The following is a 22697-nucleotide window of genomic DNA, read 5'->3' on the forward strand; positions in this document are numbered from 1 at the left end:
GCTTGCCAAATCTTCGGCCAAGGAGGACCAACGTTCCCGTAGAGGAGTGGGCACCACATCATCCCAACCAAGTTTTAAGGACCATAACTCCCGGAGGGATGCACAGATACAAAGGATCATAAACTTTAGCTGTTTGGGACAACATACCTCTTTTGCTATTTACACTCTTGTCAACTTTTGAGTTAGAGATCTGCAGAGTGTCTAGTTTGGGGTAATATTCATAACCTAGCACCTTTTTCCAAATCACTGTTATGTTGAACTATTCTGTTATCTTTCTCCATCTGTGCTTTGAGAAGTCTACGGTTGGAGTTGCATGATCTTAAGTCAAATCCTCCTTTTTGTAGGTGGCATACTGCTTCCCTATAAAGATCACGTGGTTCTTCCGGGGAGTTGCTAGTTTTACGTAGATTATCCATGTAAAAATTGTTCATTAACATCTGTGTGCACGTATCATTTTCAAATTGTTCAGCATTGTATCGCAGAACATATAGGAGTATGAAGGGGCTAGCGTTAAAGTCGAAGATCAGTGTAGTGTACCTGAAGCAAAGGAGCTTGTCTCCCTCCTTCAGAAAAAAACAAAATCTGTTCATATCTTCTTCAGAGTTGAGTCTGGTCATCAGAAAGGCCTTCCTGATTTCTGCTAGTAAACCATATTTATTTGTCTTGAACAGCAACAAAAGCTCCATTAAATCGTTCATCAAATTAACTCCCGGATAAGCCGCTTCATTGAGAAAACATCCACCCCATGTTTTCAGGGAACAGTTAAAAACTGGCCTTATGTTAGTCGTAGACTGTTCATTCGTTTTCATTATTGGCCTGTGAGGAATCCATATGTAATTTGAGAATATCAGGTGATACTGAAATTCTTTCTATTATTCCTTCCTTTTCCTGTTGATAAAAGGCATCGTTGTAATAATCATTTAAATTTGACGATTGCAATTATTTTACTGTTCTATCAAGCACCCTGAATGCGACTTGATAATTTGAAGGAACAGTCTTGATCTTGTCCTTATGCCAGGGAAGATTTACATAATATGCTCCGTTTTTGAAGTCTATGGATTTCCTAAATTTTTCAATTTGGTTTTTGTCATAATCAGTGACAAATTCATTTTCATTCGAAAAGGAGCCCAATGAATCCACATCAAGCATTTTTTCAATGTTACGTTCGACCGAGCTTTCATCAAACATATATGTCAATGGATCGGGGTAACTTTGGGTGGGGGGTCAAGACAAAATCTACACGAGCTTCAGGACATGACGAATAAGCAGTTACCACTGAGAAGTAATTGTTCTCTGCGACTTTTCTTTTTGTTCTCTCTGATATTATTTGATCTTGGTTGAGGAAATGTCGGGTGTTACCCAAAGGTGATATTCCTGTAGCAAAGGGCCATGCTCTACCCCGCATGCATTCAATCAGTTGGGCCTCAGTCATGAACTGGATAATATCCACTTCTATAAGCCCCTGCACACGCACGTTATCGTCACCATCGTCCAGGAAGGCTAATTTGTATTTTAATACTTTCAGGTTATCTTTTACCTTTTTAAAATTCTCGAGTTTTACGTTTATGTTGAAGTCGTCGTCCACAAGAACTGGTAAGGGCGCAGAACGCGATCCTTGTCCAGATGGACTCCCACTATGACTTCGTCCAACTTCTTTCTTTTCGTGCCCAAGAATGTATTGACTACATATTCCACAGGTGGCAGAGAATCTTGTGAATATTTTAATTTTTCAACTGTTTGTTTTGAAAAGTATGATCTCTGGCTACCTGTATCAAACAAACAGTTGAATTAATTTTTTATTTTCCCTCTTGGACACGGAAATAGATATTATGGGCAATATGAAGGGTTGATTCAGTGAGTGTCTGCTGTCACATATGCTCGTGGATGAAGATGGCTTCTCTTTACTCCCTGCCTCCTGGCAAAGAGGGCTCACGTGCCCTCTAGAATTGCATAGCGCACATCTAAAGGGTAGTTTGTTACGTTTTCCTGGGCAATCCTTGCTTTTATGACTGGACCCAGTACATGTGATACACAGGTTTAATTCTCTGCATCTATCTTTCTTCGTCTGGACATCTGGATATTCCCTGCAACGACTAGTGTTGTGACCCTCCGTAGAACACAATTTACAAAATGTGTGAAGTCTGTTTGCCGGTGTGGCAAAGTTTTCTAATGCGGAAGTATTTTTTCTTCCTTGCGGGAGTCATTTTTGTTGTATGCCAGGAACGTGGCTTAGAACTATCCCTATTTGAAGGGAAATGACTATGTTTTTTTCATCCTCGTCTTTATCAATGTTTTGATGGCTTCATTATAATTATCGTATATATCGATAAGTGTCGGGTAATTAGTACCCACTTTGTGGACCAACTCCCTCTGAAGACCGCCTGGTAACTTTTAAAAAATTATGTGGCTCACAAGTTTAAATCCTGGTGTATTTTCTTCGAAAAAATTCAGGTTGTACGATGATCGGAGTCTCGACAAGTCAGCCCTCATTTCGGATAAAAACTGCTTCACATTTATACAATTTGGGTCATACTTGGGAGATGCGTCCAGTAGTTGCTTAAAAATTTCGTTCACGATATAAGGTACATCCAGAAATTCTTCAGTAAGCAAGTCTATCGCGACGCCATAGTTACTGTCCTCCAAAGTAAGATGCGAAATTAGCTGACCAGCATATCCAGTAAGGTAGCTTTTTAATAGAGACAACTTCGTATTCTCTGAGGAGGCAGAGTAAACACAGTTGTAGAATTGGGAAAGAAATTTTTTAAATTCGAACTTGTCCGGTTTGTTACCGCTGAATTTGGCACAAGTTAACCGAGGCAGCGACGCGAGCGTCTTGTTGTTAACGTTTAGAGATCCGGCCGCATCTTTATTGACTGCAGTGCTTGACGAAGATATCTGCATTCTCATGGAATCTAGCTGATTATTCACATCGTTGTAATATGCTCGTTCTTGCGTTTCATCTTACAGAAAACCGCTCGTTTCAAGGTTCAATTCTGCCTTATAGCATCCTTCGTAGATTTTTTGGTTTAAATTTGCAATTTCTGCTAAATTTGCCCCAATACTCTTTTCGTCTCTCTGTAAACGGACCTCAGTAAGGTCCTCTAAGGATTTTAAATCGTTCAAGTCAAGATTGATTTTTCTCTTAAAGTAGCTACAAGAAACAAGCAAATTACTGACACCTTTAACTTTTGAAAACTCCATGATTGTGGTTTTATTTATTTATTTTTTTTAATTTCACGTATTATTTCTGTAATATATGGCGATATACGGAGTTATTCCCCCTGTCTATACGCTCTCAGTTGAGACGAACGAGATTCTTGAAGAGCAGAAAGATTTGATTTTGCTTGTCTCCCACGAGGGCAATTAAGTTCTTATATAAATCCCAGAACGAGGGAGCACCACAGTTGGCGTATTCTACCGTTTCGTTTTAAAGGTTATTTCAGTGTTTGCAATAAACGAAGTAACTTTTATTTATTTCAATAATTTCTTCCAGCACGGATATATATATATATATATATATATATATATATATATATATATATGTAATTTTGGTCGGCGCGTGCTTATGCAGTTGTCAACAGGTAACTTTCGTTTATTCCCTTCTCCCCCCTTTTTTTAATTAATGTGTTTTTATTTCGATACGGAAATATATATTTTTTGTTACAATATAATTATTTGGAGAACAGTTTTATTATCTTTTCATTTAAAATTCAACCCTTCAATGTGTTTAATTTCCGATTAATTTTCTTTTTTTAAAAAACATCGAAAACTATTTAAACTAATTCGTTTCAACTAATAGGGTATATGAGAGACTGAACGAGAGGGAAAGTGGTAATTTTAGAAGTCACCATGTGCTTATCAAAAATCTTTTAAATAATCGCATTTTAAAAACAATTGGATCATTTACAATAAATTCCCAAAAACAAGTACATAACAACAAAGATTGTTCCTTCCAATCTGAAAAGAAGAAATATGAACACGTATTTCAACGTTATTATCAATGAGAGTTCCAAGTGATAAAGTTCAATTTGTTGAATTAGAAGTATAGTTCGTTCTTTTCTTTTTTTAAGAGGCAAAAATGAACGGTGTTTTAGTTTGTTAACAATTCAGAGGGTTTTTTTTCTATTTTTTTAAAAAATTTTTATACGTTTTTTCGGTGACTTTCTCTTTTTTTTGTTTTTACTAAAACCCACGATACCCGGAATTAAAATTTGGGATCGCGTTATGTAAATGTAACAATGCATATATTCTTTCTTTTTTTCTCTCTCTTTTTTTGTTTATTATCACTTCACACACCTCGCTATTTTTTATGTTTTGCAAAATGTTGGGATTTGAATATCCCTGGAAATAAAGTTCAACTCTCACACATGAGAATGTGGGAACATGTCGATAAGTCCTTAATCCGAAATAAGACGAGGGAAATGTGCGAAGGAACACAACAGAGTTATTAACAATTTAACAGTTTTAATGAGAAAGAAAATATGCACATATGTACAAGATAGAATAATACAGAACGACCAAATTAGGTGGATGGAAGTAAGAGAAGATAGTTAATTGTTGCGAAAACATATTCCGCTAGACTTATCTGAAGATGAGTCGTGTAACATTGTTGACATGCGCTTCCTTGCTTCGTTCGTTCTGGCTCCTTTTCGTTTGTGATATCTCGGTTGCAATTCAAACAGGGCTAGCAGGTTCCGTCCTGAGTTGACTGCCACTCACGCTGGTTGAAAAGCAATTGGAAAACTTGCAGAGCTTCCGTCGAGGGTATGTGTTCCGCAGATCCGGATGAGATGAAAAAGAGACCGCGAAGCGCGCGAGCAGGGGTTTTCTAAAGCCCCTCACGTGACTCCCAGAGGTGTGGGGATGGCTTCCCTAATTCACGGGCTGACAAGGGTTAAATTAAATCTAATCAGCAGGAGCTGTACACAAATTAATTCCAATAATGCTTGCTAGCTTCATGAGAAATGCTTGGAACAGCACCGAGACCTTTACACAACCTTTATCGACTTGACCAAGGCATTTGACACAGTCAGTCGGGATGGTCTGTGGAAAATAATGGAGAAATTCGATTGCCCAACTGCTTTCATCACAGTAGTTCGTTAATTTCATGAAGTCATAATGGGGCGCTACCTTGACGACGTTGAACCCTTAGAGGCTTTTACGGTAATAAATGGAGTTAAACAGGGATGTGTCCTTGCACCTACACTGTCCAGCTTGATGTTCTCTGCAATGGTATTTTACGCTTTCAGCGACAAGTTACCAGGCATCAACATTAAATTCATAACAGATGGAAAGCTGTTTAACCCAAAGAGACTGCAGGCTTTGACAAATGTGACGGAAGCAGTGCTGAGTAACTTTATTTTTGCTGATGACTGTATCTTAAATGCCAGCAACGAGCGAGAAATGCAAGATAGGATGAACACATTCTCCGCAGCACGTTACAACTTCGACTTCACAATAAGCACCAAGAAGACCGAAGTTATGTTTCAACCAGTTCCCAGAAATCTGTATCATGAGCCAAGTATCTCAGTCAAGGGACAGAACCGTCAAGCGGTTGAGACGTTCACCTATCTGGGAAGCACTCTATCTCGGACAGCCTCAATAAATCTCAAAATCAATAACAGTATCACCAATGCAAACAGCGCATTCGGGAGACTCAGACGCAAAGTCTGGGAAAGGAGAGCAATCAGCATTTACACCAAGCTTAAGGTTTACGGAGCAAGTGTCTTCACCACATTGATCTATGTCTCAGAAACCTGGACTACCTACAGAAGTCACGAAAAAACGTTGAACAACTTCCACCTGAAATGTCTCCGAAATCTGTTCCATATCAGATGGCAAGACAAGTCCCTGATACAGAGGTCCTGAAAAGTGCTAATCTTCCCAGCATAACTACTACCATTCGAAAGACCCAACTGAGATGGGCAGGTCACGTCTCCCGCATGTCAGATGAAAGAATCCCAAAACAACTCCTGTATGGTGATCTGTGCAAAGGCAAGCGTTCAGTCGGAGCACCAAGAAAATGCTTTAAGGGCAACCTCAAAGTCTCCCTTAAAGACTTCAATGTCAGTACCGTGTCCTGGGAATCGATTAAGTCAGACAGACTTCATTGGCGTCATCTTATGAACAAAGGAGTTGAAACAGCCGAGGAGAGAAGAACCCTTAAAGCAGAACAGAAGCGTACAACCCGTAAAGCCAGAGCAACAAGCTCTGTCCCCACAACACCTGCTCACCACTGTCCAACTTGTGGGAGAGACTTCCATGCCCGGATCGGCTATACAAGTCATCTCCGGAACCACAAAAACAATACTTCTACTCACTGATATTGTGGTCATCATCGACTTCGAAGGACGGACACGATACATCAAAACTTATAAAATCTGGACGTTATTTAATCGAAATGAATCCTGGTATTCTTTGGTACTGAGTTGGCTATTAACGGATTTCTTTCTTTTTACTGTTTTTTTTCTTAGGAAAGTTAAGAGAAACAATTAATATATATTATTATTCTCTTTTCTTGCTTCTATTTTATTTCTCTTGCGTTTGCTTCACTGCTGCTGATGTTGTTGTTATGTGACTAAATTCTGCGTGTTGATTGATATGCGCATTCCGCGTTTTGTGATGAAATTATAACTGAAGTTAACAGTTCGGACCCTTTTAATATGTTGACATGCTATCTCCGCTTTGTCTAAATAGGACGTTAAAATATTGAAGCGAACTCGTCTTAGTTACCTGGCGAATCTTTTTATTATTTGGGCGATTGTGTCAAAGTTACCTGGCGAATTCTTATATAGGTGAGAAAAATCTGCTGTAAAAAATCCAAGAGGACTTGGCAGTAAAATATATCAGAACATACCGGCTTGCAGGTGAGAAGACACTCGTGGGAAATATCATCACTAGGAAAGAGTAGATTGAAAGTGCCTATCAGTATGACTAGAGATTTTCTTCTAAGGCCCGTATAGAATGAGTAGGTCTTAATTTGCTGTTTTTGTAAGTCAAACGAAGAGAATGTTTCTATTCTGAATGGACTGAAAAAAAACGAGGAAGTACATTTATACCAGATTTCTTGTTTCCTCACAGAATGTTATTATGCATAGAATTGCGTGCATTTCTTTACAGGTCATTCCGTCAGGAAAATGAGAAAATGAAATTCCTCGCTGTAGAAAAACACTCTCAGACATTATTTCAGGTAATAAATTAGTTTTGTCTCAAGACATTTCAACTAATCTAATCGAGAGGACTTTTATTTTAAAATGCACGGCATTACAAAATGTAAACTTCGATTGCAAACAGAGTAAGCGAACGTTTTTCGACTCTTAGCTATAACCATTTCACAAACCACAATACCACATTTACTCCAGTTCGAAATAGTGTGCATATATATATATATATATATATATATATATATATATATATATATATATATATATATATATATATATATATATATATAAATAGTTAGCATACAGAAATGGTCCCACCTTTTGTTGAACACTATGAACAAAATTAAAACTATTTAACTAATGCAAATCAGCAAACAAATATTAATATCAGACCTCGAGCTTTTAATAAAGTACATAACTATATCGGCTCTACTTCAACATTAATTAAGAAAAGGATATCAAACCACATTTCTTCTTTTAACAAACATAATTCTAATAATAACCAAGGAACTTCTCTAACCAGTTTAATTAAAAAAAACTATACTGTAACAATACCCCCTTCTCAATCAAATGGACTATCATAAAAAATGTTAAGTCTTATATTCCAGGCTCTAAGTCATTTCGCCTCTGCACAACCGAAGCTATAACTATAATTACTTCCCCTCAAAGTAACAATATAATACATTCTAAAAATGAACTGATCTCTTTCTGTTAACATAAGTCCAAATTTAATTATGGCAATTTCAAATTACACAGTTATTACTTTTACCCTTTATATAGATATTAAAAAAAAACATTATTTAACTTTATCGTTTTTCTACATATTTATTAATACTTTATTATTTAATAATCTTTTATTTTAATTCTTTATCTCTTCTTTGCATGGTCGGTTATTTATCTGCATTTTCTGCTTGATTCTTTAAACTTTCCTATCTATCTAATATATTAATCTACCCACGTTTTCATATCTGTATGTATATTTACTTATATTTTACTATATGAATTTTTATTGCTATTTCCTGAATTTCCAGGTACGGGCCATCCTCTCCTCTTAAATAATGTTTATTTTATTTTTTATTGTTTTTATTTTTTATTTTATATTTTTATTTTTTATCAGTTATTTATTTATTTATTCTTTATTTATTATTTATTTTCTATTTATTTATTAATCATTTAATTTATTTATTTTCCATTTAGTGTCCTCTAACATCTCTTGCTGACATTTTTAAGTGATGCCCCGTACATTTCAGTTGACCTATATTATTTTGCCCTATATATATTTTTTTGCGCCTTTAACATTTCCTGTCTAGGTCATTTTCACTTTTGTTTCCTTTATTTTATATTTTATATTTAACTTTATCATATTTTTCTCTTCTTTTTTCTCTCTCATCTTTCTCTTCCCTTATCTTTCTTATTTATTTTTATGTCTCAGAAATAGAGTGAAAAGCATATCTTATTTTTCTTTTGTTAATATTATTGGAATCTTTTCATTTTTCCTTGTACACGTTTTTGTGAATTATTCCATGGATTTATGCCTTTGGATTATTATGGACAATATTCTTCCAATTACGGGATTTACTTGGATTTTACTTGTACAAATGGAACTTCTTTTAACTTTCTTGAAGTTTTGCATTTGGATTTTACCGTCACTGGAATAATCTTCCACCAGACTATCCATTCATGGGTAATCACCTTTTCCTTCACCATATTCCCTCTGCTTCCCTTTTTTTCAAGTAAGATCTTTGACTTACTTGTTTCATCAAATACTTCTGCATGGAAAATCCGATCCCACACTTTGCTAATTCTTACCCTCTGATGAGAAGGAAAGTATTTCTTCGAAACTCCGCGGATTAAGGACTATCCATCTATCTAATGCTTCCTTTTAATATTAAATATGTTTTCAACTCATTTCAAAGTAGTTTAACATATTTTATTAACTGTTTGCTCATATATATATATATATATATATATATATATATATATATATATATATATATATATATAGCTTAATGTGTAAGAGTTAAGGAGATAGTTCAATTCCACAAGAGGAGACTTATCTGGATAATTATTATTGGAGCTTATACAAAAGGACACAAAGAGTATGAAATGAAGTCACAAAACTATATATTGGAAGGAAACCATTACTATTTTAAGCGTGGTAAGCATATACCATATAATAGTAGGGTACTTATAATAGTACGAAAGATAATAATAATGTTAATAAAAATTATAATAATAGTAGTAATAATGAAGATGAAAATAAAATAGAAGTAAAATTGAAGATAAAGATAAAGACAAAGACAAAATTAAAGATACTCATCAAAAAAAATATTACCAATAGTTACGATAAAAGTAAAACCAAAGTTAATGTTAATAACAGTAAAAATGATATAATAGTAGCGGTTATGGTAGCAATGACGAGGTAATAACGGGGATAATAATAATAACAGCAATTATAATAATAATAATAATAATAATAATAATAATAATAATAATAATAATAATAATAATAATAATAAAAGTAATATCGGTAAAAACAAGACAGTAATAATTATCTTCCCAATGCTTCCTAGCACCTTCTCTACTCTTCTGATGAGAAGCATTAAGCTTCGAAATGCCCTGGTATAAAGAATCCCTTTCTATGCCCCATATTTTGCTTGTATTTCATTATTCAATAAATGATCCATTCTATATCTACCAATATATAGCTTTGTGACTTCATTTCATACTCTTGCCCTATTATATATATATATATATATATATATATATTTATATATATGTATATATATATATATATAAACGTTTGTAATTAAAAAATATTTTCCATAAATGGCTAAAAAATACCAATATATTGTGTGACAATGTTAAACTTATTCACTGTTAGAAATCATACAAGGAAAACTTGGTATGAATACATAAGTTTCTATAACATGACAATAATTTCATATTTATTCATGGGTTTCCCGATATTTATTTTGTATATAAATTATCGGTGAGATACAAATAAAAGATGAACATGTCCATTATTTTAAGATTTTGTTTCACAAACTGATTAAAAGGACGCCATTTTATGAACTAATTCGAGAGTGGTGGAGAGGGTATGCTATAATTGTGCATTTTGGGGCGTTTTTGTTATTATAATCAGAATCAGGAATTATATCGGAATCGAAAATAAGAACGGAGTGTGCAATTAAATCGGAATCAGGAAAATTTTGAAATCGTCCAATCACTAATATATATATATATATATATATATATATATATATATATATATATATATATATATATATATATATATATATATATATATATATATATAAGTCCAATGAACACTGTATGTATTTTAATTTGTAAGTCTTGAAGTGGAATATTTATACACTGAAAATATCGATAAAAATTTCTATCGTAATACATATTTTATATATAATGAAAATATATATTTTTTAAATCAGCAGAAATATTTTATTTTACTCTAAAGTGATTTTACAGATATAATAGAAGGTTTATCTTAATCATTGATTTCTCTCCCTTTCTCTCCCTCTCTCTCTCTTTCTCTCTCTCTCTCTCTCTCTATATATATATATATATATATATATATATACGTGCATATTGAATTGCGCACTTCTTTAATTCGATAGATCGATACCTCGACGTAGTAATATAATTCCTAAAAATTATTGGTGTCAATTAACAATAAATTAATCAATTATCTAAACGAAAATATACACAGAATTCTCTAATGAATTCATTAAAACAATTGTAACTCTGATGACTGCTGTATCTTTAAAACTTACTAACAGCGTTCCAGGCGTTGCCTGGCAGTAAAATACGCTTAAATGTTATGTTTAAACACATTTCCGTAGATTTCGTATTTATTATTATTTATTAGTAATTCCCAGTTGATTATTAAAGTGTCTAAATATAAATTAGTAAATTCAAAAGTAAGAAAATGGCGTTAACTAACATTGAAGAATACCTCTAGCTAGAATAAAAAAGGATGCAGAGCTCTAGAAGTAGATGTTAACGTTTGTAGCTATCTTCAGACCGATAAGAAATATAAACCGACTTGAATTTATAAATGTATATATTTGCGCATGCGTAAAGCACACCTTGAATCGACTTACGCCTCCCAGGTTCTATTTTCTTTTTAAATTTTGACGATTAAGCAAAAATTATCCTTTATAGACATGATGGACTGGTTTAAAAATGCAATTATTTTACTCTCTCCGTGCGATGCACTGCGACTTTGCGTATCAGTTGAGATGCACTTTGAAAAATGGGGACAGACAGGCACAGTAAGATTTATATGTTTGATTTTAATTATGATGTATTTTAGGTGCGTGAAAACAGCTAATATAGAAACGTCTATGCAGATAAACGTATGTCTTACGAATGTTTTACAATAATCGAATGATGAAATTATTTTTAATATGTTGCTTCCGTATGCTATCATTTATTCTATTCGTTAGAAACTAATAAAATCATAATTAACTGCACATCAAATGACTGTTAAGAAGTAATTGTATCAATCAGCAAAGATGGCTTCACCTATATATATGATCTGTAATAGCATTTAACTTTCCACGGCTTAGAAAATGTATTTATGTGCAGATTGTTTAGAAGTTAAGATTCTGTTTCACTGTAAGTATTTGTATAGGTATAGATTGGTATGGTAGGCATAGATTGGTATTGTTCGAAACTATTTATACATATTACATAAAACAATATGATTTTCGAAGGTCAGTATAAACCGTGTTATTATGAATGATTGGTGGAGATGGGATCTGGGTTATCACATTCGGGTATACATATACGTATAATCCTCGGCCAGCTGAACTCGTCTGCCTATCACAGTTCGGGTCCCTCATACAGTAATATATATATATTATTTGCAAGCTTGCTTCTAATCATCTCGAAGACATAGTGAGTATTGGCCACACACCATCTACCTGCTTTAAAACCTTCAGTTGCATATATTTATCAAAGAGATGAATTAAAATACAGCAGTGATATAAGAATAAGCTGGCACGAATAGTGGATGGCAGCGAACAGTCAAGCTAGTGAGTACTGCGAAAAATTCCGCAACTACAGAGTAATCTGTATGCAAAGCTGCGAAGAAGTATAGAGGTTCGAAACCATGTGATAAACTCGGTTGTTTTCTCTTGAGCGTAAAGTGTCTGACAAAGATGAGGAAGCTGTTGTCTGTGCATCGGCTTATCAGTGTATAAAACACCCATGCCCCTGCTTTTAAAGAATACGCGTGTTAATTTTTTGGTTTTATAACGATTGAACTTTAGCGAGGTCCGTTTGTCGCGGTGAATACTCAGATAGCATGTATCGATTGCCTTTTAGACGTCAACCGGTTTTATGTTTGTGTTAGCCTATTTATAAGTAAATTTTAGCTGAACTCTTGCTCGATCTCGAAGGGAGATCTCTTCTCTGCTAACGTGGATAACAGATGTACTATATACCCTATGTAATGTAGAACTGGTTTGAAGTTGAGATTAATACGTTGGATTCGTATTTTTTAATCGCTTCTCAGCCACACAATTTCGATTTTATATGATCTCAAAATAACAATGTGAAAAGTATTTTTATTTTACCTTCGAAGAAAATATTATTCGTTTCCAGTGAACCAATACTTGTAACCGACATATATCAATAAGTCATTAAAAGAGAAGAGTTCAATTAATGTGTATTCATTTACTAAAAATACATATTAAGACCCAAAAGAAGTCATCAGAGAAAGTACACGATTTTATAGTCCACGGTTCGTTTCTGATCCTCCTAGTGTTTACTTTAGTTTCTAACCAACTATCTATATATATCAATATATATATATATATATATATATATATATATATATATATATGTGTGTGTGTGTGTGTGTGTGTGTGTGTGTGTGTGTGTGTGTGTTAGTCTACGCTACTAATTTATATCTAATTCTTAACAAGTGTCACTACACTCTTATTTTAAGGTAAGCGGGAACTTCTCCAGATTGGGCGCCGTTATTAATACAAACGTCGCCTATGTTAAGTTCTTATTCCTATACATTCAATACTAATAAGTTCTTTTTGAGAAGCTTTAAGTAAGGACGTTCTCTGAACACTTTACCCCTAATTTGATTGGCTGCTCCATACGTTCATCAGAAAAAAGGCACATCGGAAAATATTATTTTCGAACGTTTACCACCTTTCACGAAATAAACATGATGGTATCAGAAATCCAAACAACGTCAATTCGGATGTTTGCTTTGTTTAATACATCGTACAAGATAAACAAATACTCTTCAGAATAATGTACATAATGGTTACTTTTTTATTTAGTACACTTTCCGCCTATAAGTAGAGTTTATGACGTTAGTTAATAGAGAGAGAGAGAGAGAGAGAGACAGACAGAGAGACAGATAGAAAGGTAAAGAGAGAATTAGTTAGTGGGGTTTCTTTTTTATTTCTTTGGTCGGGAACTTATTCATCGTTTTCTTTGTAACAATTAACTACTGGTTTACTCTCTTCCGCGAAAATAAAAGCATACGGACGTTGATTTGAAAAAGATAATGCTATAGGAGGCCAAAATACTGAATTAAAAGAAATAACGAAAAAAAAACTGATTACTTAACTTTTTAATCTCTCTGGATTCAGCCATTTTGATGGAAAGTAGGCAAAGAAACAGGTGTCAGTAGATAATCTATAAAATTATAAAGCTTAAATGACCTTGTAACGGGTGTACTACCCTAAATCCGGTTGCGCATGTGTACACCAACATAAACTCATAACAGCGTAAACAAATAAACACAAATCGCTACTTTTGCAGAATTTGGCCTACGCATTGAAATATTAACGTTATTATTAAGAAATTATAATTTAACATGGGAAGAGTAGGGATGATTTGCGGCTATTCTGTATTACAACTATACTGTCGCAATATTCTTACAAATAAATCAACTTTAACCCGTTGACAACGACAAGAAAAACTTACAATAGCGATTTCCCCACCGCCTTCCTTTTTGCAAGTTTATTCTCCATTTTTAAATAACCCTTTCTTAAAAAACATTCATACATTTTCTTCTACACTACAAACCTAAATAAATAACCCCGAAAATATGTGTTTTTTTATTTGGCTTATAAATAAATAAAAAATCAATGCAACAATAAAACCTATTGTTTAGTGTACGTTTTCAACGTTCCCACTTTTTTTCGCCTTCAAATTATCCAAATAAACAAGTGTTAATACTCTCTGCTATTTTTTTACATCGTTCATGCCCGTATTGCATTTATGTTATATTAACGCAATTTGCTTACAAATAAATCTACTTTAATTCGTTGACAACAATAAGAGCATATTACAATGGCGATTTACGCACCGCCTTCCTTCTTTTAATGTATTCACAATTTTTAATACACCTTTCTTAAAAAACATCCATACATTTTCTTCTGCACCACCAGCAAAAATACATAACCCCGAAAATATGTTTTTTAATTTGCGTTGCAAATAAATAATTAACACGACAATAAAACGTATTGTTTTACTGTGTACGTTTTCAGCGTCCGAAGTGTTTTTTTTTTTCGCGTATAAATTATCCAAAAAAAAAAACGATTATGTTTTTTTTACATCGTTCCTTTTTGTATTACGTTTTAGTTATTTCAACGCAATTTTCTTACAAATAAACCTGATTTTACCGGTTGACAAGAGAATTTTACAACGACGAATTGTCCACCTCTTTGTTGTTTATTTAATTTTCCTCTCCGTTTTTAATACACTTAGAACCTTTTTTATCTACACTCTTAGATAAATAAATAAATGCGAGAAAATTTGTTTAAAGTTACATTTTATTTTCATTTTCTACTTAAGCTATTCTTAACATGGGGAGAGTGTTTAACTGTTTTTTTTAATTTCAACTTACAATTTAATTTTAAAAAAGGGGTACCAAAATTTGGATTTATCTTAGATAGTATGGTATTTGTTCGGTACAACTGTACCTAAAAGTATGGTAAACCACAATAGCTGTAAGTTTTTTTTCATAAATAAACAATTATAATCAGAACGACTCATAGAAATCTATCTATAGTCTTTTTCATTTTAATATACTTTCATAGAAATGTTTCTGTTATGTCACAAAAAAAACGATTTCTATACGCTCATACATTACTTCCATAGCTAATATAGCAACTGCCCCAACGGCTCACGAGTAGTCTAGTTATATTTTTAAAATAATACATATGCCGCTCCTAATTTGTGGGTACCAAATTTGTCAAAGAGAAAATTATTCAAAACTCTCATTAAGATAAATAGCATTTTTATACAATTCATTAAAAAAAGTATTGCAAAAACAATAACATACACACTATATATATATATATATATATATATATATATATATATATATATATATATATATATATATAATTATTTCCATTGCCAGGCAACATTGCAGCCAGCCAGAGCCGCGAAAGCCAACAAACCGGAAGTGTAAGACTGGAGTTTCGACCTTATTTGGCTTGATGATATATATATATATATATATATATATATATATATATATATATATATATATATATATATATATATTTATATATATATATATGTGTGTGTGTATAAACGGGTGTCGAATCAGGAGTATAGCCTACTATTTTTTTTAATTCATGAAGATGAAAATTGAATAGTTCCGAAGACGAGAGCTGTAACATTATAGACCCATTTTGTGCTTCACTCACACTATTCTCAGTGCATTTTCAATAAGGATATAATGACGTTTCTCGGTTTTGAACGAAAGTCACCGATAAATGTTTCCATAAACACCGTCAATATCTTCATCATAAAGATGAAACTTTCAGTTCATGAATGCATAAGTAACTTATCATGATACTGCATACATAACCCCCTCTGATTTTTTAGGGTTAAATAATAGTAGGAGGCATTACTTTATAACATCCGTTCTACATGCTCTGTAGCAGAATTTTTATTATTCGTTTTAGGCAACATGTGCTGGATTTCTAAGCTTAGTAAGTGTATGTTTTTAGAACACTACCAGTTTAGACTCGTTTTATTTGCATACCCCCAAATTCGAAACTATATCTTTAAAACCCTTCCTTTTCATAAGCTATCATACTTTCATAAATCGGAGCCAATTTTCTGAAGGCTGTTTTTGAACCCAGTCAACGACGGGTACTTTTGCTAGTAATATATAAAATCGTTTCGCCCATTCATTTACTAAGGAGTAAGTAACTGAAGTGTAGCATTAGAACAGATATTACACTTTCATATTAGCCCGAAGCATAACTTTATTGATAAACACTTTACAAGAGACGGCCGTTTCCACAAGATGAGGGAATATGAACAGAAACTGAATCCTTATTAATTTCGAAATAGTTCATAAAAGCGGGTTTTATTTACTGAATCTTTCCCATCCAAAATCTCTGAGAAGATTTAAGTGCAATTATTCAACTGAAGTAAAATGATACATCCGATGAAACCCTCCTCGTGTCCATAAAAGTACTAGAAAACGGAAGCAGTATTTCTGTCTAAACAAGAATGATCGCTTACAGGAAATAAAAATTCCGATTTACATTTCCAGCCAAGATAACCTTTGTTAAACAGAGAAATATTAATGTTGTTTCGGTTTGTAAACGTTATAAAGCTTTCATTTGTTGTTTTATTTTACTGAGGTTGTTCCGAGTTACTTGGGAATAAAAAAAAACATGTTAAATCACACGTATCATTATATTCATGTCGAAGGCAGTTAAATATATTAGGATGATCTTAATTCAGTGGTATGCACATCTATTTATAATAACATCGTCACAAACCACTAATTAAGTATTTAGTATGTTATGTTATTGTCGCAGAGAAAACCTCGGATTGTATAGTGAGAAAATTTCCATGTTAGGGATTAATATGCGCCCTGCATCAGGTTACATTTATGGATCTTGAACAGATGCTACAGATGTCAGTTATAATTATATAAGTATATACATGTGCATCTTTATATATGCGTGTGTGTGTGTGTGTGTGTGTGTGTCTGAGTGTGCCTGTGACGTTAAATTTGAACTCAACCTCAGATCAAATGTCTGAAACTCAAATCCAACTATTCTCTTCTCTCTGCACTTTCCACACTGACGACCAAAATAAAGAAGACGGCTCTTTTATAGAGAGACCCAACCACATCTCATTTGCATATCCCTTCCCCCCTCTCGTCCCATCATGTGATCATCAGTCCATAAATACCAGGGGGCATTTTTTTCTTTCCTAACACGAGCCGAACGATGCATGAGGTATGGTTCTTTACTTTTAACCACAACCTCTATGTGCTACTCAATAGTTACAGCATTCTGATTAAGGAAGTTATTATTATTATTATTATTATTATTATTATTATTATTATTATTATTATTATTATTATTATTATTGAAATAATCAGTGATATTTTTTTGCGAAAAGTATCTAAACCGTTTTTGTTTAGTCAGGAACCAACGTTTAATCCGAGGAAAAATCAAGGTTTCCAGATAGATAAATCTATAAAATTAATGAGAGTAAGTTATAAAAAATTCCATAGAGAGAATTTTTATCTTTTCCATTTTTCACTTATTATGACCTTCGTTAACCTTATTGACATAATAATGTAACAAAGTTTTAATGTAATTTATATCCGCATCTCTTTATTTTTCATATACCCTAATCTGGGGTGACTTTAGTCCAAATTAGGCACAATATGCTTGTAATATTTTTTAATGAGGTACACACAATATTTTTGCTGGTGTTGAATTATACGAAAACTGGACAGAAAAACAAAGAACAAAGGACATTTTTTTTTCAAATATTACACGCTTAATAATTGTTGGCAGATATCCTAGGTGGCCAAAGTCAACCCGTACAGGGGTGAATTTGGCCTATCATACATAAAAACAAGAGTGTACACATGAATTTTATTATATATTTTGAAATGACCAGAACTCCCCATGAGTTGACATTTATTAACAAGCGCAAGCTGTATAGATTCTACACAAATTTGACGCGTGGGTTATACTGAAACGGTACCAGATATTTTAGTCACAAATATCGAAAATGTTTGTTTTTGGATTCTTTGATGGCGTTTATCTTCGCTCAACACTGTATGACTGGTAAGAGCATCTGTAGAGAAGAAGAGACAGCACCCATCTCAGATATAAGATATATAATGCTGGAGAACTGGGAGTTGGCACGATTTTGACCTCCGAAGGACCTGGGGATGATGATTTGCTGTCACGGGGGACATCTTGAGCAGTATTTCCGCAATTCCCTTTGTGGTGCTACAGGCCTTGTTAATATGCTCTTTCCTTGAGCAACTCCCAGTTTTTATTCACTTAGCGTTGGTTATTCCAAATTTTTCTCCATATCAAAGTATTTTGAGCGCCAAAATAAAGACTTCATTGATTGACTCCCATGGAGCAGATGGAATTTGTAAAAGGCATTGTAGAACCTGACGCTCAAGAGAAAGTATTTCATATTTTTTAAGCCTATTACAAGGAAATATTTTTGCTTTTTATTTTTTCCATGGCGTTCTTCAAAAGTTTTTGGAACAAGTTTTTTGAGATTGCGCATTGATATTTTTGGCGTACATTCATATTTCCGGAGAGAATCATAATCCACGTCGCATTTTTTGGTGCAAAATAAGCAACACCCAGTAGCTGATACAAGTGTTGTATTTGGTGGAAGGCAAACATTGCTTTAGAATGTCCTCATTCAAATATCATGACAAGTTGTCACAAATGAGGGCCACTTTTTCTTTGAAGCTTTATACAGTATGGGCGTTCCACCGAGTCAAACAAATCTTTGAAAGTGTTGTGAGCGTATCATACAGATTCTATTTTATAGTGAACTTTGTCTGGCCTACCTTCAGTCCATGCTTACCAAATAAGTTTTGTTTTGTACACAACGTACTATGGTTGTGTTTGTTATGTTGCTGTTCCCTCTAGTAGAGGTCTTGTAGAATTTTTGTACTGTTTACAATTCTGCCTGGATACTGAACACCGTTCTTGAACAGTATAGTTGAGTTGTAGCGTCTCCTAATCTTGTATTGGTCGATATGATCTTTGTATTATTCTGGCTGAAACGCAGAAATTATCATTGTATAAACACTACTGCCATTTTTAACAGCCATATAGTAGTTAAAGGATGAAATACCTTGTCAAAATAAAATATTCAATTTAAAATTATATGCAGAACTAGAGTGGGCAAATTTAATCCACACATGTCCTCCCACTGTGGGGTTACTTTGACCATCTCCAAATCCTCCAATAGTGTGTATTATCGGATGAATAAACTTATTTCCATATAGTTTATCTTTAATACTGGTTAATATACTGAATCTTAACAAAATAATGAAAATATTCTTTGTACTCACAAAGTTAGAAGATATAAATTTCAGCGGAACAAATCATGCAGGCCAACGGCCATTTTAAATTGAAGATATCTCCGCAAAAATGTATGTTACTGTACCACAATGTGTTAGTTAAATTGGGAAAACGTATGCGGCTTAGAAATTATGTTAAAATGCAGAGAACTTATATTGTTTATGCATCATTGTCTTTATTTTCCCTTTTCTTTATGGCTACAAGAGTCTCCTCACCTTACGGTATATATATATGTATATATATATATATATATATATATATATATATATTAGTAACTGTGTGTAAAAATGATGAGCACTTGTTCAAAGTGAACTCATTCTGTCAGTGTCATACCATATTTTGTTAAATACTTTGGGTATTTGCAAGTATCCTGAATTGAGGCTTGGAATTTTACTTCGTTGTCTTAAGGAAAGTGTGATTTCTTCCAAGCTTCCTATATATCTCTTTTTCAAATGATAGACATATGCTGTAAATATAATCCCATCCTTTTTTCGTTTCGTGTTTTCAATGAACTGTTAATAATATCTTTTAAAACATATTAACAACAAGTAATTAGTTTCGTTTCGAGGTCTTTTTTATACACTTCCAATTATCGTCACCTTTATTTCAATTTATTTGGAGGAAATATAACTTTTATTAAGTAGAAATATAATAAGCACTTCTACACAGACTTGGGACATAAATACTGTATTAGTACGAAGAGACCAAAGACCCGTGTGATAGGCCCGTGTATAATGCCAGTTTTGCCATTTAAGAAATGGAAAACTAATGTTCTACATCATGGCAACAACCTTCCCAGAACCTGTGATTCGAATAAATTATAGGTTTACAAACGTAAATTGCTTAATTAATAGGGAAGATCTGCATATCGCCTGCTATCCACATTCCTTCCTTTTCTACTATACGGATGGAGAGACACATTCATGAAAGATAGATGTTGGCTTCGTCTCCTAAAACAATTGACGCCGTCTTCAAGTTTAATGGAGCAAACCGAGATCTGCCGCTCGTCACTTATGTACATGTGACTGGTTGCTCACTCAGAACAGGACCTCCAGAGCATCTTTGATGTCTTTGGGAGAGCGTACGGGCTCCTGTGACTTGGATTCAACATCAATAAGACCCAGATGCTACATCAACCAGCTCCTGGCACAAACCAACAGCCGCCCACAATCTGTGTGGAAGGAAACGCCTTAGAAAATGTGGATGAATTTGCTTACCTTGGCAGTCTTCTCTCCACAAGATCTATCATCGACGCGGACGTCAAGACCATCTTGGATGCCTATGGCAGAGCCTACCGGCTCCTGGGACTTGACATTAACATGAAACAGACCCAAGTCCTAAATCAACCAGCTCCCGGCGCACACTCACAGCCGCCCCTAATCCCTGTAGAAGGTAACGCCTTAGACAATGTGGATAAATTTGCCTACCTTGGCAGTCTCTCTACAAGATCTATCATCGACGCAGAGATTGACCACCGCATCGGATGCGCCAGTGCAACCATTTGCCAGCCTTCGAAAACGGGTGTTTGAGTATCGGTACATACAGAGCATTGCCAAACTGTTTATCTATAAAGCAGTTTTTCGCCAACTCTCCTCTATGGGGTTTACAGCTGGACCACCTATAACAGACATCTGAAGCCCTGGAGCAGTATCACCAGCGTTGTCTCTGCAAGATCCCCAGGATTGCATGGAAGGATCGACGAACAAACATAAGAGTTATGAAGGAGGCCAACACACCTAACATCCCCACAACCATCATATGACACCAGCTGCGATGGATGGGCCAAGTTATGCGCATGTCTGACAACCACCTCCCAATGTAACTGCTCTACGGTCAGCTAAAAGAGGGGAAGTGATCCTAAGGAGGACAGAAAAAGAGATATAAGGAGAGCATAAACACCCACCTTAGACAGTGTCACTTCAGCCCCACCAGTTGGGGCAATCATTCTCTTCACACAGGCATCTGGAGTAGAATGATCTATGAAGGCATGACTCACTCAGAAAACGACCTCCACAGAGCCTCAGAAAACAGGAGGAACTAGGGAGAGAAGATATCCACTACCAAGAGGGCTCCTTCCTTCTCTTCCAGACGACCACCCACACATGCCCCCACTGCAATAAAGTCTATGGGTAAAGGATCGGCTTCTACAGCCATCTGATGACCCACAAATGACCAGCCCTTATCTCACCGCCGGGAGAACAATCATACTAGTCACGAGTGATTGCCAATGATGATGACGTATGACTTAACTAGGTCGCCTAGCAATGACATTTTCATGGGAAAAAGTCTATTAGTCTTTCTGGTTAATGGGTTTAACTAACAGGACAGGAACCGTAAGTTTAAGTTCATCAGTTGTATCACATTAGGTTCCTTTAATAATATGCAGCGCAAGGGAAAAGTCTCTGTACTTATATCCAATACATTTTCTCGAAAGCTAAACCTTGTTGAATGTGAGCAAGCTGATGGTCACTTCTGTGTGCATATTTGGCACAAAAACACACACGCTGTCAAACGTTACGTTAAACTAAAACAATAAAATAAAAGTAAGCAAAAATAAAAAAAAACAAAAACGTTTGAGGAAGCCCGTCCCGTCGAAAATAGAGGCCTTCACGCATTGGGGCGATGATTAAAAGTATGCCTGTGTTTGTAACTAATCTATACGAAAAAGCACTATTTATTTTACTAAACTGTTCCGATATCATAGTTTTATTGAAATGTACCTAACCTACCTGAGCTCTCTGTACATTTTTACGTAACAAAATTCCGCACACTTCGCCGTAATACTTACACATGTATATGCATGAATTTAGAGTATATATCCATACCGGGCTAATGACTAAGCGTTAACATCTGGAATCATGTAATAATTCTTTCAGTAGAGGGATTTGTTGAAAGTCCGCAGCGGACTCTTTCAGACTTAATATATTTATGTTGGCATTCTGTGGATGTAAGCGTAAATGGAGACGCTCTGATATTATTGTAACTCTTGTTAAAACTGCAAAAATATTTATCTAAGCTACGAGGGGCGTTACCTCGTAGTAAAATACGTTGAAATATTTCAGTTAATGCAGATGTAGTATATATTATTATAGAGTTACTTTTCTCTCGAGTTTTATGTATTAAAAAATTGTGATTTCAAAAATAA

At 34.3% G+C, this 22697-nt stretch overlaps 1 protein-coding gene across 1 annotated transcript; it reads right to left on the reverse strand.

Moving 5' to 3' along the window:
* Positions 1–218: 218 nt before the first annotated feature.
* Positions 219–809, reverse strand: LOC145296294 (uncharacterized). The gene has a single exon (XM_080142492.1). The coding sequence runs from the start codon at positions 807–809 to the stop codon at positions 219–221; it is 591 nt and encodes a 196-aa protein (XP_079998618.1).
* Between the last annotated feature and the right edge of the window lie 21888 nt (positions 810–22697).

Source organism: Euprymna scolopes, chromosome 16, assembly GCF_053919585.1.
Source record: "Euprymna scolopes isolate OS-2025 chromosome 16, ASM5391958v1, whole genome shotgun sequence".
NCBI classification, from domain to species: Eukaryota; Metazoa; Mollusca; class Cephalopoda; order Sepiida; family Sepiolidae; genus Euprymna; species Euprymna scolopes.

Bases quoted from the DNA above. Each gene is read 5' to 3' on its own strand.
- LOC145296294 (XM_080142492.1), bottom strand. From the start codon at position 809: ATGAAAACGAATGAACAGTCTACGACTAACATAAGGCCAGTTTTTAAC.